This window comes from Neovison vison, chromosome 6, assembly GCF_020171115.1.
Source record: "Neovison vison isolate M4711 chromosome 6, ASM_NN_V1, whole genome shotgun sequence".
NCBI classification, from domain to species: domain Eukaryota; kingdom Metazoa; phylum Chordata; class Mammalia; order Carnivora; family Mustelidae; genus Neogale; species Neogale vison.
This window is the reverse complement of record NC_058096.1, coordinates 145,242,681-145,257,853: the sequence shown is the minus strand read 5'-3', so window position 1 is coordinate 145,257,853 and position 15,173 is coordinate 145,242,681. Positions and strand designations below refer to the sequence as shown.

Here is a 15,173-nt window from a genome sequence, read left to right as displayed (position 1 = left end):
TCATAGTGTTTTTTTCACAGAGAGGAAATAGGGGGTTTAGCTTTTTTTGTAAGATTGCCAAACACGCTGCTCTTATGAGCTTCAGCCCAATATTCGGTTCCAATATGCATTAAATCTACCCATAGAGACAGGATTGTGCAAAGAAAGACTGCTGGTTATTTTAATATCACAATGTAGAAATATTTGCTATCATGGCTTATAAAACCTGTATTGAAAATATATCGACTAATTCATTCCATAGGTTACAGTTCTTTTGTTATCTTCAGTTCTTAATTTTATAGATTTTTGTGGAAATTTTTAAGTTTCAGTGGTCCAGTGGTTAAGTTGGATCCCAAAGTGATGAGTCCTTAGGAAACTGAACTTGTTTTATGGGTTTATTTTCCATGCTGAGCATTTAAGTATTAATCAGCGCCGCTTTCAGGGATTTCTTTCTAACATCTTTTCCTATGTAAGATAAGGACTGCAATTCATTAGACTACTGGAGGAGCCAGAGGCTTTGCTAAGCTTTGCCTTTCTTGACTGTTCATCTCAAATTTAATGTGAGTTTGTGTGTGCTTGTGCGTGGGCGTGTCTATACTGGTGACCAGACCTGAATTATGACACAATCTTGGTTGTCTGGCTAGATTGTCTCTCCTCTTCAGGGGTCAAAGATCATTTCAGCCTCAGTGTCCTTTCGGCTACCTACTATGGGAAGCAGCAAATGTGAACTTGTGAAACAGAGGGGTGACTTTTATCACGTTATTTTTCTTTACATGTCTCTATCAACCTAGCTCAGAAAATACTGAAGAAATAAAAATAACACCTCAACTACTAGGTTTCGGTGATCTGATCATTTCTAAAGTGAAAACCTCTATTACCCTAGCAATGGTCCCTTGAGTGTTTTATTCCCCGTAGGCATAAACATCACAAACAACAAACCCTCAAGCCCACAGCAAAGAGAATGCAGACACAGGACACCATTCCTTTTCCCACTGCTTTTTTAACTTGGGGTGGTAGGCTAAATTTTGGCGAGGATGGTGACATTCACGGGAGGGGCGGGATAAAATCGTGTCTAATTACACGTTAATGGCAGCGCTCGCCTTAACCACTTCCCCTCCCGCACTGTGCTGAATTTCCCCTGTGTGCTCCCATGTGGATCCGGAGACCCTTCTCTCTTTAAGAGAGCCTCCCGCGCCCCTCACTCCGCCCCCTCCCAGGTCTCTGGGCTCGTCAAAGCTTCCCGAGAGCCATGGTTGGTCCAGGCAGGCAGTTGGAGCACCTCATGGAGCCGCTGCTAACCGGGGGTGGGGTGGGGTGGGGTGGGGGGGTCTGTTTGTAGTACTCTCAGTCCTGATGTCACAGGCGCGGCAAGGACATCGCAAGGAGGAGTCGGATTACAGTAAGGATGGGCAGTGCAGCAGGCAGCCGGAGCGCACGCTCCAGCCGCCGGGGATCGTAACCCGGGAAAGGCAGCCTGCAAGGCGCTCATCCCGCGGAGGACGCACGCTCAGCGCTCGCAGCTCTCCGCGCCGGGGACATTTCCACCGAATGTAGCATGAAACGGCTCTGCTCTGCGTGTCAGCCTTGGGTGCGAGCTGATGCTGAAGACGCCGCGGTGGGGTTCCAGCTGTCTGATTAATGAGAAACATAATGTATTTTGGTGAGTGTTAACTCTGATGATGTAATTCTGGGGGTGTCCAGCCCTTCGTCAGTGCAGACCAGCCCTTTAAAAAATCTTTAAGCCCCGAGAATATATTACGTTAAACCTACCTTCAGTTGGCAAGTGGAGAACCAAGCTGGTGCAGCCTTCAGGGCTTCCTTTGTGCTACAATTGGGGCTGTTTATTTGTCGTGGATGAGTTTAAGTTGGAAAAGAAAGGAATGTGGTGGGGGTGGATAAACTTTGCCTTGATTTGTCTGCATGAAGTTGGCTTTTTTAGCTAGGTGAAGGAGAAATGGTGCGGCGTGGGAAGTCATGGGCTCACTCAATGGAATGTAAAACTAAGTTCCTGTACTATTGATGCTGTGAAAGCTTGGTCTGTATCAATGTTTCATTAGACGTTTTGGTTTTTCCCTAATTCTGAGCCAAAAAGGAAAAAACATTCTTTGGTGTGCCGTGATTGAACAGCTGAGGACGCTTCTCCATACCGTCCCATTTTCCTTCTAGTTAGAACAGCCTAGCCCAAAATGCATATTATTTTAAATCTTTAGAGGTCTCGAAGTTGTTAAATATTTGTGCAGTTTAGTTGTGTGCTACAGTGGAAAGCTCCCTGAAGATTTTCAGCTGAGCTGCCTGCATTTCCAGAAAACATGTTGAGGCTTAGATCTGGGCTATCACTGGAGCACTGTAAGCGGGCTGGGAGCTTGTGTTCACACTGTAACGCTGCAACTTACTGCTGGGAGAGAAGACTCAGCCCCTTCACTAAATAAGAAGCAGCCAAGGGTTGGCACTGAACCCCCCCCCCGAAGTTATGCTTTCCTTCTGTAAGTTCCATCCCGCGTCATCATCCGAGGGCATCTATCTGATATTAAGAGGTTTGTGAGAACAGCTGGAGAGGGGCCAGGGAAGAATTCCAAGATGCAAATGCTCTGGGTCATTTCTTGGTTTGCTTTAAATCTGAGATCGAGAGTCATTTTTCAGATTAAAGAGGTGCTTGGGTAAACTTGTGTTGGGGGAGTATTCGTTTCCTAGCCATTTATTTGTGTTTACTATTTGCTTTTGTTTTCTTGAGACTTTGAAATATTTGTGAAAGTATGGAAGGAACACAAGTTGGGAAAGCTGAATGCCTTTAGCTGTCCTGATAGCAGTTGTGATTTCCCTATCATGTGTGTCGTATTAGAAAAGAAGTCTTAAAAATAACCAAAGTTGATTTGGAAGAAACAATCCTCATTTCATAGCCAAATTTAAGCTGAATCCAGAGTTGAACAACACCTCTTTCCAGGCGTAGTGATGAAGGTGGTAACCTTGTTTATTGGCAACCGATAAAACATCAAGTTGTTTTTCGTGAATATTTTTTTGGTAAATGGGAAATCTTGTAAAGGAATATGTCTTTTGCACAAAATAAAATTTTGGCATCTGTAATGATACTGAGGGATAGGAAGTAGATTATAATTTTAGTTAAAGTTTTCAGCCTCTTGTAATAATTTCTTGTGTGATTGTGTTGAGGAAGGAAGGTTGGCCAGAGTAGTGGCATAGTCCAAAAGTACTGGTCAGTAGCCATCCGTGCTGTCCTGGATTATCATGTGGCTGTTGGAGAAATGTTCACTGGGCTAGCTCATGTTAACTGTATGCTAGTCCAGCTGTCTTGTAAAGCAGGGTGATTCACAGGGCAATTAGTTTCACTGTGTAATGCAAGTTTTTAATAGAACCAATTGAAATGTGATGTCCTACTTCAGATGAAACCGTACTCTTTTAAAGGCAAAGCTAAAGTTGCCCTCTGTGTCATGAACAGGGTTCAGTCTCACCATAATTCCAGCATGAGATATATTTTTCTATTCCTGGAGGAAATCGTGGGTATTCAGGAATGTCGTTTATTTCAGGTTATGCTGTGCAGCCCCTCACTCAAGCTGTTAGACATTCAGAGCCCACCTGTCTCTAATAAAATGCATGGAGCAAGAGCTAGGGCAAGAAGAATTGAGCAAAACAACCCAGGCATTTTCAAGATTCAGTAGCATGCTAATGTTTGCAAATCCCTAAGATGACATATATATGTGTGAGTACGTGTGTGTGTGCGTGTGCGTGTGTGTGTGTGTGTATTTGTGTGTTTGTGTGTATTTCCAAAACTTTAGGTATTTCAGGTAGTTTTTTGAGCAATACTTTCACTTTTTAGTTTGGTTGCCCATGACTTTCTTCTTCATTCTTGAACTGAGTTAGAGAGAACATGGACAAAGAGCAAGCGGGGCTGCATTCCTGGGCTTTTCTGGTGGTTTGTGGGAGTGGAGTTGAGGCGGCAGAAGACTTATTTGCTTCTCCAGCAGGGAGTGATGAGGAGCTTGGTGATGCTGTAAAGCCAGGTAAACTGATATGTAGGCAGGATACTTACAGCCCTTATAAATAATCTAATTTGTCAGTGTTGCTCAATACCCTCCTTCAAATATAACTGAAGCATCATTGCCTGAACAGGCTGGCCCAGCCTGCCTGCTTTTCTGTATGTCTCTCTCACCTTAGGGACTGGACTACTGGACCCCGTCCTTGCTCAGTTGGAGTCAGTTTCCTGTGTGTGCAAGTGGGTGGAATATGTAATATTTCCAGTTCTCAAGAATAGCTCATGTTTTGAGTGTGCTGTCTCAGACTTACAAGACTAATGGACCCTTTTAATGACTTAAGCCTCACTCTTACCTCCTATTGAAATTTTAGTGCAGTGTTTTCAATAATTGTTCATTTGCACTTACTGTGCAGTGATTTAAGAGTTTGCTGTTCAGTCACCGTGGATACTTTTGTTACTTATGCTATCGATCTTGCATTCATTACTTGGCGTTAAAAATAAGGTTCACAGAGGAGAGAGAGAAGCAAGGAAAATCCCAGCCAGCAACCTGATTGGGGATTTATAGTAAAAGCAAGGAAAAAGAATAAGTACGTATGAAACTCCCTCCCCACCCCCATAAATATTTTACATAGTTAAAAATTACATGTGCCAAGGATGAATAACCATTAATAATTAATCCAGAAATAAAAGCAAGGCAGCTGGGAGGCTTCTCCTCAGATTAAGGAAGAGAGGCTGTGGGTGGTTGTCACTACAACAGACCTGAGCTGCTGGGTTACAGTTTGGTTAAGAGGAGTGTGCTGGTATGAAGGGCATGTTCTTTGCTTGAGTGCATCCCGGCTATTTGTCAGAGCCTGGCAGAAGGTTGTAACCGTGTACTCTCTCCAGCTCTAAGCGCCGTATGTCTGAATCATCTCCCCCTTCCATCTGGCCCACCACATTTCTCCACTGCTGGAGCGGTGAGTCGTTGCCAGTGGTCAAGTCAACCTCAAACATTGTCCATCGTTGGCCAGAGAGGGGCCGTGTCTTGATCCCTTGCCATCAGGAGAGAAAGCAGGAGGCTGATTGCACTGAGGAGATTCTGTGTGGCTGAAATTAAAGATGTTTTCAGGCCCGGGTCCACCAGCTGGAGACTCTGGGGAGCTTATAGCCAATCAGAGACCGGGGCTTGCTCCATGAGAATAATCTGGAAAAAGGAAATGATACACCCTCAACAAATGAACAGAACGCAGAGACAGATAATAGAGGCCACTCTAAATGCTACTGTTAACAGTGTGCTAAATAAACCTGAGAAAGGGGCAAACTCAATCTAGAAAGTGTGAGAGGGCCATTCAAGTTCAGCTTACTGTTTCTTGTGGATCAGCTGTTTCCCTTAAAATGCCTGCAAAAAATAGAAAAAATACTCCGCGATATGCCGATCATAACAAGAAATACTTAATTGAGGAAACTTGTAATACAACAGCTAGACAGAAATCTGGTAGGAAAATTCTAGCCCAGAAACCTATTCCCCAGCCTCTAATAGATACGTTCGTACTTTGTCGTAAGAAGGATTTTTGTTTTTCCCCTGGGATGCTGAGAACATTCTCACGTCAGCATTTACACTTTTGGTTGTGGCTGGACCATCAAGTTTCACCTTTGAAGCAGTCTGTTAGGAAAACAGTTAAGTGGCAAGGTTATGGGGAAGGAAATGAGGAGAAAACAGCAGGCAGCAGAGAAAAACATTCCTCTTTTCTTGTGTGTTTTCAGTGGAAACATTTAACTCGTCCTAATTAGTTTGTACTGAGTGATCTGTTATGGGGAATTAGGTCCACTAGAGTCTCTCTAAATGCTCTGGAGGTGTTTCTATCTTCCTGAGGCTGACGGGAGGACAGAATAATAGGGAAGGAACTTGCTAGTGCAGATTACCCTTTTTAAAACTTGAAGTCATTACCATTATGTTTTATTACAAATGAATCTAAACGACATGCAATAAATTACTGCATAACAGGGATGGAGAATGTGACAGGTGAATCCTGTCAGAAGGGATCACGTGCAGGAACCAGCAATCGAAGAGAACTTGGAAAACCATAAACCATAAAGAAACCATAAAGGTTTCTTTCTCAAGGCACGCTCTCTTTTAAATTCATGTGAAGCTCTTATTTTAAGGAAACGAATGCCGGATTTGATCAATATGCCAGTAGCATGGAATCCTTATTACGCTCTTAAATTTTGAGCAAAAAAATATATTTTTAAGGACCTTATTAGTTGCTGTAATTATATGGAAATGAGATGGGTTTATTTAAGGGATATGTTCCAAAATTCATGAGATAATGACGATTTGCAAAGTTACCATTTTGTGGGTGGCATAATTGTTCCAAAAAACAAATGAAAAATTTAAATTAGTGGTTTCTGACTTTCATTCCAGAAGATTTGGTCACAGCTGCTTTTGACTGAAACCTCCCCTGATAAGGCAAGATGTGTTGGCGTGTGTGTGCGCGCGCGTGCGCTTCATATTGAATCATCAAATAGTGCCTTTTTATGCATATATCTGAATTTCATTGATCATTCACATCTTGTATGTGTTCTTGAATCTTTGCACATCATTTAAAAGGTAAAACATTGGTTTAACAAAATGGATATTACACTATTTTTTTAGCACAGCTGGCTTCAAGTTTAACAACCATTATATACATTAGAGGTTTTAAAAAAATCAAGTCATAAGGTTAATTTTTAAGCCTTTTTCTGCTTAAGAAAGAGCAATGCTTGTGCAAGCAGAAACCTATCTCTACTTTGACCTTGAGAAAGAGATGTTTCCATTTGTATTACACTATGAAAAACATGTCAAAAAAAAAAAAAAAAGGTCATAGCTGCTGCCCCCCCCTTTAAAGAAGCCATTACATATCATTTCCCACAAAGATTAGTTTTGCAACAGAATTTCACACATGATTGGTGGCATTAAGAGAAAATACAGCCTAAGAGGTGGCTAGAAATATCAAAGCTTAAAGTGGTTGAGATCATCCTTGAACCAAATTACTAGGGTTGAAAATAGGAAGACGCTTTGCTCTGTCGCAGCGTTAAAATCATTATGAAGCAGCTGGAAGTCGGGCTTCCTTGCATGTGAGCTTTCAGGTTTAAACAGCTTTTAAAATGTAAGGTATTTCCAGGAAACCCTCTTGATTCCAAAACCTGACATACATGTGAACCGCCTCTGGAGCATTGGATGGGATGCACTGAGCCCCTTCTTCTTATCAGCGTTTCCATCTCCTCTATTTTCCTACCCTTGCAGTATCACATTTCTGTAAGTAAGGAGGAAAGAGCGAAGTCACCTGGCCAAGGTCAGAAGGGAGACAGCAGTGGCAGGATTGGTGCTTTGAGCAAATGTTGTCTGCCCCAAAGCGTCATTGTACCTGGTGGGAGATGAGGGATGTGGGGTGGGGATGGGGCTGGTGGGCTGAGTGTTCTTGTTCCAGGATGAATGCTGTTGAATTTGTATCCTCAGCACCCCATTTAGCTCAGTGCCAGGTGTGTAGGCACTTCCAAATAGTGTTGATGGTGCACCACGGAATGGGCTGGAGAATTAGGGAGGATGGCTGTCCACTTCCTCAGCAGGTCCTTTAAGGCTGATGTTCCAGCCATGTATATGTGTGTTGACAAGAGAAACACTCTTTTTGGCCCTGAAAACATTTTAGCTGCCCCCCACCTTTTTTTAAACCTTTAAAAGTAAGGACTGGTCCTTAGAAATTCGATCTTAAAATACATGTAAGGAATTCTACAGTCTCTTTTTTGTTTGCATTTACGTCTTTCTTCATAGGACTCTGCAGTGTAAAGAGGAACAGATCTGTAGACTAGTAAGACCAATGGACAAAAATGTCTGAAGAATACCCAATTAAAATCAACATAGAAGGCAGTAGAATTGCAGTTTTTATCCATTCACTTGATCACAGCTTCAGCTCTCAGCTTTACTTGGCTTCAGTGAGTTTGCCCCCCGCAACCCCCCGCCCCGGTGTGGACATGCTCTTGCCACAAGGCTGGGGGAGATAGGACAGTCTGCTCTGTGCAAATAGCCAGACGTGCCCAGGAGGGCCACCAGTTTTGAAGACGGTTGTTCCTGAAAGCTGAAGAAAATGGAGATAATTTTGACTACTGTATGCAAGGCTTTTGTAAAATTGTTCTTCACACTTACCTTTTTCATATTCATGCGTTTTGCTGATGAAGGAAAGTGCCTGTGGCAGATTGCTCTGAGGATAAGGACGCCATAATGAATGTAAACGCACTTGGATAAACACAGTCCTTTACACTTGTATGGCAATTGGTATTTTTCGAAATGCATCAACATTATGCTTTTTTTAATCCTTCAAATGACCCATTGCAGGAGGTAGATAAAATATAATTATTTCTATTTTGAGATGAGGAATTTGAGCCTCTGACGACTGAAACAACATTGTCAAGGTCGCACAGCTAGTAAACCTTAAGGCCAGGACTCCAGTTTGGTTCTTCTGTGGCTTACTTCAGTGCTCTTTACACCTGACAAAAGAATAGAGGGGGATATATATGTATTTTTTGAGAGGGAGATTATTTGTAACAATAATGCTAGAAAAAATATTCCAGCTGATAGATAAAGAAATGAATACAGATGATTGGGAAATAAGCAGGTATGTTTGTGTTTTGACTGGGTGGAATCACAGTAACAGAGGTCTGAACGTAATTCATACTTTTATTTATTCTGCCTTATTTTTATGTCAAATAATTAATAATTTTAAAAAACCTACAAGTAAAATATTAGAATACTAATTGGCCTCAGGCAGGACCCGGCTTTCTCCACTGCCTCTTGTTTTTCCAAGGCAGTGTTAGATTTTAAGGCGTGTATTAATTATAGGCTATATATTCCTACTGTGTCACTACTTGACTCAATGCTTGCAAAAAAAAAAAAAAAAATCCAGGTCATTTGTTCTACAAACTCTTTGATATTTACAGTGACACCGTCTCCAGTATTTGTTCAAGATGGAGTCAGCCTGGTCTTTATTCCATGACTGAGAAAAGAGGGGAAAATGGCCTACGTTAGAATTTATCTATTCCACTTCCTGGCTCTATATCCTTGGGCAAGTCACCTCACATTTTTGATATCCAGATTTGTGTAAAAGGAGAATAATGGTAATATGTTTCCCACAGTTCTATTTTGAGGACTAAAATATACAAGGCATATAAAAGTGCCAAGCCCCAGGAAGTATATGGTAAGCCGCCAGTAAAATCTGATTCTTCCTTACTTTTCCCTCTATATCCAGCCTAATATACAAATGTATAAAAATTTAAAAAATCAGAAAACAGGAACCATGCTAACTGAAAACAGTTCAAATCAGAAAACACGAACCATGCTGATTCACAAAGGACTTACTTAATGCAGGTAATGTTAGATGGGTGATAGGACCGCTGAGAAGCTACCTGGGGGCTGGGGGAGTCAACCCAGAGATCAGCAATAGCAAGGAACTGGTAGTTGTAAGACGGAAAGACAAGAGACACGGGCCTGAAGGCCAGGCCCCAAGGGTCTCCTGGTGGGAGCCGCAATCATGGCAGACCTAAGACATAAAAGGATAGAAGGAGTCAGTCTTAGGTATGAAGAGAGACAGAGACATCCTCTCCCTGGCTTCTCCTTTCCACCCCAGTGCTCTGCCTTTGCCTCTCACTGGTAGAAGGGAGCCAGAGGTCAACTGATAGGGCAGCCTGGGCAGTGGATCCTGCAGATGTCAGCACCTGGGCGGTCCAGGGGCAGGTCAGGAAATAGACCTCAGGGCAAATTGGCCTAGAACCTGGAGGGAGATCTTACACCTGATATGAGTAGTGCTTTAAATGAGAGTGTCTCTGCACAAACATCTCAGTTATCAGCAAGAGGTTTGCTTGGGGGAGAGTCCGGTTCTGCAGCCCCTCACCAGTCCTCCAGGTTACCTACTTTGTCAGTTTCTTGTACGGTGACGTTGGATAAATTGGTGAATCCGTCTCTGCGTCAACTTTTTCATTTGTACAGTGGGTTAAAGAGTCTGTTTGACAGCGAGGTTCAATGAATTGCTGAATGCAAGCTTCACAATATGCAAAGCACCATGTGAATGGGCCTTGTTATGAGGATGTAAAAAAACAGTGAATTAGAAAGCGAAGAGGGAGCTTGAAAAAAAAAAATAACAACTTGGAAATATATGTTCAGCTATGCAGTTTAGCATTCCAGCAGGGATTTCTGAGTGCACTGAGAAAGGAAACATTTGGGTACATCCTCACATAGCCTCCTGTGTGGTGAGGTCAGATGTACCTGTGAGGCCATGTCTAATCTGTTCTTTGTGATTATTTTATAACAGAGGGGAATTGCAGGAGCAAAGGCAGGGGAGAGAAAGTGAGCTGGGCAGAAAACCCTCTGTAACGATTCTGTGCCCCATATTCCTTCCTGTCCAAGGCTCTAATGGGAATACACACATTGAAAGCCGAGGGAGTTTATTAATAGTTGCTTGGGAAGGGAAGAGGGATTTGATATCGATTTTACCTATCCTTCCATGTGTTGCTGGACGTTTAAAGACTGATTTCTTTGGCTGACTGGCCCTGCTATTAAAAAAAAAAAAAAAATTGAGGGAAAACATTCTGCCCTTCCTGTATGGAGTTATTAGCATCTCTTTCAAAGCCTTCTTGTAAAGCCCTGTGACAGTTCATAACTTATGGTGCCTTGTTTAGAAGCAATGCCAGGTAACTGCTCGGAGCATTGCCCTTGCCCGGCACAATGTGGAAGGCACACGATTGCCACTGGGTGTCTCAATTAGCTGCTCCGAGGGATGGTGAGATATACCTTAGAGGGCTGTGGGGGTCTTTAGGAGAACTATCCTAAGGTTATCAGTGAAAATGTGCTTTAGAGTGGCACCTGGGTGGCTCAGTGGGTTAAAGCCTCTGCCTTCGGCTCAGGTCATGATCTCAGGGTCCTGGGATGGAACCCCACATCCGGCTCTCTGCTCAGCGGGGAGCCTGCTTCCCCCTCTCTCTCTGCCTGGTTCTCCATCTACTTGTGATTTCTCTGTCAAATAAATAAATAAAAATCTTTGAAAAGAAAATCCTTCCCTAAAAAAAAAAAAAAAAATGTGCTTTAGAGGGCAGCTTGTCTAAAAAAAAAAAAAAGTTTTGTTTTTTTTTCCTTTAAAACAAATGCTTAAGATCTTAAACATGAACCTTCTGGTCAATTACTCCTTTTTTTTTTTGCACTGTGGCTCGGTTTTCCCTAACTTTAAAATGCTTAATAACTTAATAAGTTAATGAGAACGTTATAGTGAGAAGCCCCAGGTATGGGCTTTATGGACAGCTTGGTTTCCTGAGAGGGTTTCCCAAGCCTTGTTTGTGGAGAGCAGGCCTGGTGCTGACAGGCGATGCGGAGCCACTGACTGAGAGGGGGTTTAGCAGCCTCAGGGCCGGCTTTGTGCCAGGGGCTGGCGTGAGTTAATTCATTGCATCTCACCACCCTCCTTAAAGGATGATCAGTGGATCTAAATCCTGGCTGCTCAGCGGAATTCCCAAGGGAGCTCTCGGTAGCTGCATTGTCAGGGCCCCATTGCCATCCGGTCAGATGAAATCTCCTTCTCTGCGGGTGGAGCCCAGGCATCTGCGTTTTCTTTCAACACCTGCCTCCGTGGATTCTGAAAGGCAACCAGAACTGAAAACCAATGGGATGGGTCATTTTCACCAGTGCTCATCCCGCACCCTGGGAGTTCCCAGCTTGCGTCCGGGTCAGGAATCCAGCCGAAGACGTCCCCTGGAGCCCAAAGCCCGTGTTCTTTCTCCCTCAACATACTGACTCCCCTTCGGGAAATCAGCCCGTGGTGTAAGTCCTGGCCCCATGACAACCTTCTTGGGCTGCCCTGTTGCCTCTGGAGCGGAAGTCCCTAAGAGATGGGCTCCCTCCTTTCTATTTGGGGATCTTTATAGAGCTGCCACCCAAATGAGGTTCGTGCTAGTCGGTTCAGAATCACTGTGGTATGGTTCTGGAAAGGATTTTAGAACCGTATTTGTCGAAACTCGATGTTCATACGTATCACCTGAGGATAGTAGTACACGGCAGCTCTTGATTCAGTAGGTGTGGGTGTGGCTTAGGAGTCCTTTTTTTTTTTTTTTTTTAAAGATTTTATTTATTTATTTGTCAGAGACAGAGGGAGAGAGAGCGAGTGAGCACAGGCAGACAGAGAGGCAGGCAGAGGCAGAGGGAGAAGCAGGCTCCCTGTTGAGCAAGGAGCCCGATGTGGGACTCGATTCCAGAACCCTGGGATCATGACCTGAGCCGAAGGCAGTGGCTTAACCCACTGAGCCACCCAGGCGTCCCAGGAGTCCTTTCTAGTAAGTCCCCAGGTACTCTTGGTGCTGCTGGGCCGCTGACCACACTCTAAACAGTAAGGTGTTAGAGACTATTTGTCTGAGCTACAGCTTTCTGCACATACGGGGATTCACCTCTAAGACTCTAACCTAAACCTTCCTATTTCTATCAGGGGACCAAGCATCCTGCTTTGCCTGGTTTCCGGAATGTGGGCTTTCAGAGCTAACACTGAAAAAGTCTCAAGCTGATGACGGTGGTGAATCAGCCACTCTGGTTCCAACAGATCCAGCTTGAGTTCTAGGAGCTCAAGACTGAGTTCCCCATGGAGAGCCTGGGCAAGTAACTTGATCCCTTTGAGCCTCAGTTTCCCTGTCTGTGAAGTCCCTGTCTGTGAAGCAGGAATGATAAATGATAAACTGCCTAGAATAACTGTAGGTATTAAATTAGGTGGTGAGTAGAAAGCACTGGTTCAGTCTCACTAAATGCTGACTGTGCCGATTGCCCCGAATTCATAGACGTGAGCCCGCACTCCCTTCATTACTGAAAAGAAATACCCCAAAGGTCAAGGGTCAGTACTCACAGATCATCTGTATTCCACCATCTCTGTGCAAAGAAGACAACTTGTAAACCACCTCCTGCCCCGAGAGGTGATGGGCAAGCCGGGTTGAAGGCGTTCGTGTTCAGTGTATAGTAGGAAAGCTTTTTGTTTGCTGTTTAGGGAAAGAAAGTCCTGGCTAAGGCTTGGCCACCTTGGGACATTTTGAACTGGCCCCTGGTGTTCCTGTTGACCTTGTTCATCCATTAGTGTTTCTCTGAGCTCTATAACAGCTTATGAGGGCGGCAGCAGCTAATGGCTGTGCCTTCCATCTCCTGACCTGTCATTGTGTTAACAATCAATATCCTTAAAACAACACACATACACACACACAAACAGATAAGGCAGCACCTACCTCGCAGCTTCTACTAAAAACACCCATGGAGAGGAAAAAAAGAAAGACTTTTAACTCATACGCTTCTTAGCCCAAAGCCTGACACACAGGCAGTGTGGATCCGTCAGTGTTTGTTGAGTGCAGTGCCGAATCTGTGGGCATCCCTCTTTCGTGCACGTGAATTTCTAATAGAGAGCTGAGGTTCCACTTCCCCGTGTTCAATTGGCTGGTATTGAGTGATTGAGGCTGGCTTTGCCAGTCCTTACCTAGGAAGGACTTACCTCCCTTACCTCCTGTCAGATGCCATCAGCTTATCAGAGCACTTAGTCTGCCAAATATGTGACTGTTATAGGTGAACCAGGGTGCACTTGTGTTTTTCTATTATGACTAGTGAGTAGGACTGCTACAAGCAGCAAATTACTCCACAGTAGGGGTTACCAGGCCTGAGCTGCTGCCGACTAGCATTTTAGACAAGAAAGCAAATGTACAACAAAGCGGAAGCTATTCTTGCTTTTCTCGAGCATGACGTGCAATTGCAGAAAAGGCCCAACAAAATCTTTCTTTCCCTTACATTCATTTCAAAGGCAAAATTGGGAGATTTTTGTCTCTGGTCCCAGCACTGCTTAACTGTAGTCAGAGCCTAATGCCATTCTAAAAGGGCATTAAACATGCAGAATCAAAGTCTGCGTCTCATAGACAAGAAAATAGAGGCCCAGTAATTAGTGATTGCTTGTGTCTGGCTAGGAACAAGACTCAAACTAAAAATTAAACTTATCTTTACCTAGTGGTGTGAATTTGGATGAATTGTCCTGGGCTTCAGCTTCCAGATCATTAAATTGGATAATGACAAGTCACCCTATCTCACCAGGCAGCACTGTACCTACTAAAAATAGTTGAGGTTTTTTGAATGCTTAGTCCCTGCCATCACTGTTCTAAGTATATCCCCTCAGCTCTTCCTCAGAACATCCCTGTGACGGAGGAATGATCAGTATGCCTATTTTACAGATGAGGAGATGGAGTTACAGAGAGGTCGAGTAATGGGAGTATAGTAGTAAGAGGCTGAGCTGATGCATACCTAAGATACCTGGCTCCCCAGCACAGGGCTCATCCACCAGCCTGTTCTATGTGACCTTGAGTATATCTCTCAGCCTCTGAAAACCAGAGCCCAGGAGCATATTCTCACTATTCAGATCCAGCAGCAGGTTTCTGAAGCAGTCAAACAAACTAACAAGCAAACCAACCAAAAAGCAAAACTCCTCTTTGTTTGCATGCCAAAAGCCACCTGGTGGTGGGGCTGAGGCCCAGATCAAGGGAAGGTTCCAGTTCCCTTCCAGAAAGACTGTCCCTCCAAGGGCAGGTGACAGGAAATCTTGTTCATAGACCACGTTGCACCAATCCCAGTAATGCCTCAAAATCAAGCTTGCAAATCATGTCATCACAAGGACAGCTGGCTTCTGTGTGCCAGGATTAGTGCGGTGGCCTTCCCCTGTGCATGTGTGTACCCCTTCCAGGGAAAGCACTTTCCTTTCTCAGTGACTTCTTCCTGGACACATCACCCATGATAATTTCTTGTCAGATAATCATCTGAGCTTATTTTAGTTCCATAGAGCAACAGGGAAGTGAAGGAGACAATTGTCTCTATACCCGGAAGAGATTATTTTCTCTTCTTTTGGAAAAAGCAATACATATATAATTTTTAAAATCAAATATTATAAAAGGGTAAATAGTGAAAATGAAATCTTTCTCATTTACTCTTGTGCGCTTTCTTATATTTGAGAGTCTACATTCTGTGGAACACAGGGAAAGGAGGGTAGGAGAAATAGTTGAACGTGATCAAGAGGTACAAACTTTGAGGTATAAGATAAATAAGTCCTGGGGACTTATGTGTACAGCACAGTGAGCGTGGTTAATATTGTATTGTGTATTTGAGAGTTGCTAAGAGAGTAGATCTTAAAGGTTCTCATCAAAACAAAAGAAT

The 15,173-nt window shown here is 43.6% G+C and overlaps 1 protein-coding gene across 1 annotated transcript in view; it reads left to right on the top strand.

Annotated features, from left to right (window-relative positions):
• Positions 1-1,306: 1,306 nt before the first annotated feature.
• Positions 1,307-15,173, top strand: part of ZNF385D (zinc finger protein 385D) — a 297,961-nt gene continuing 284,094 nt past the window's right edge. Inside the window, exon 1 of the mRNA XM_044252540.1 lies at positions 1,307-1,639. Coding sequence (XP_044108475.1) covers positions 1,618-1,639 — 22 coding nt within the window. The 5' untranslated portion in view covers positions 1,307-1,617. The remainder of the gene's footprint in view (positions 1,640-15,173) is intronic.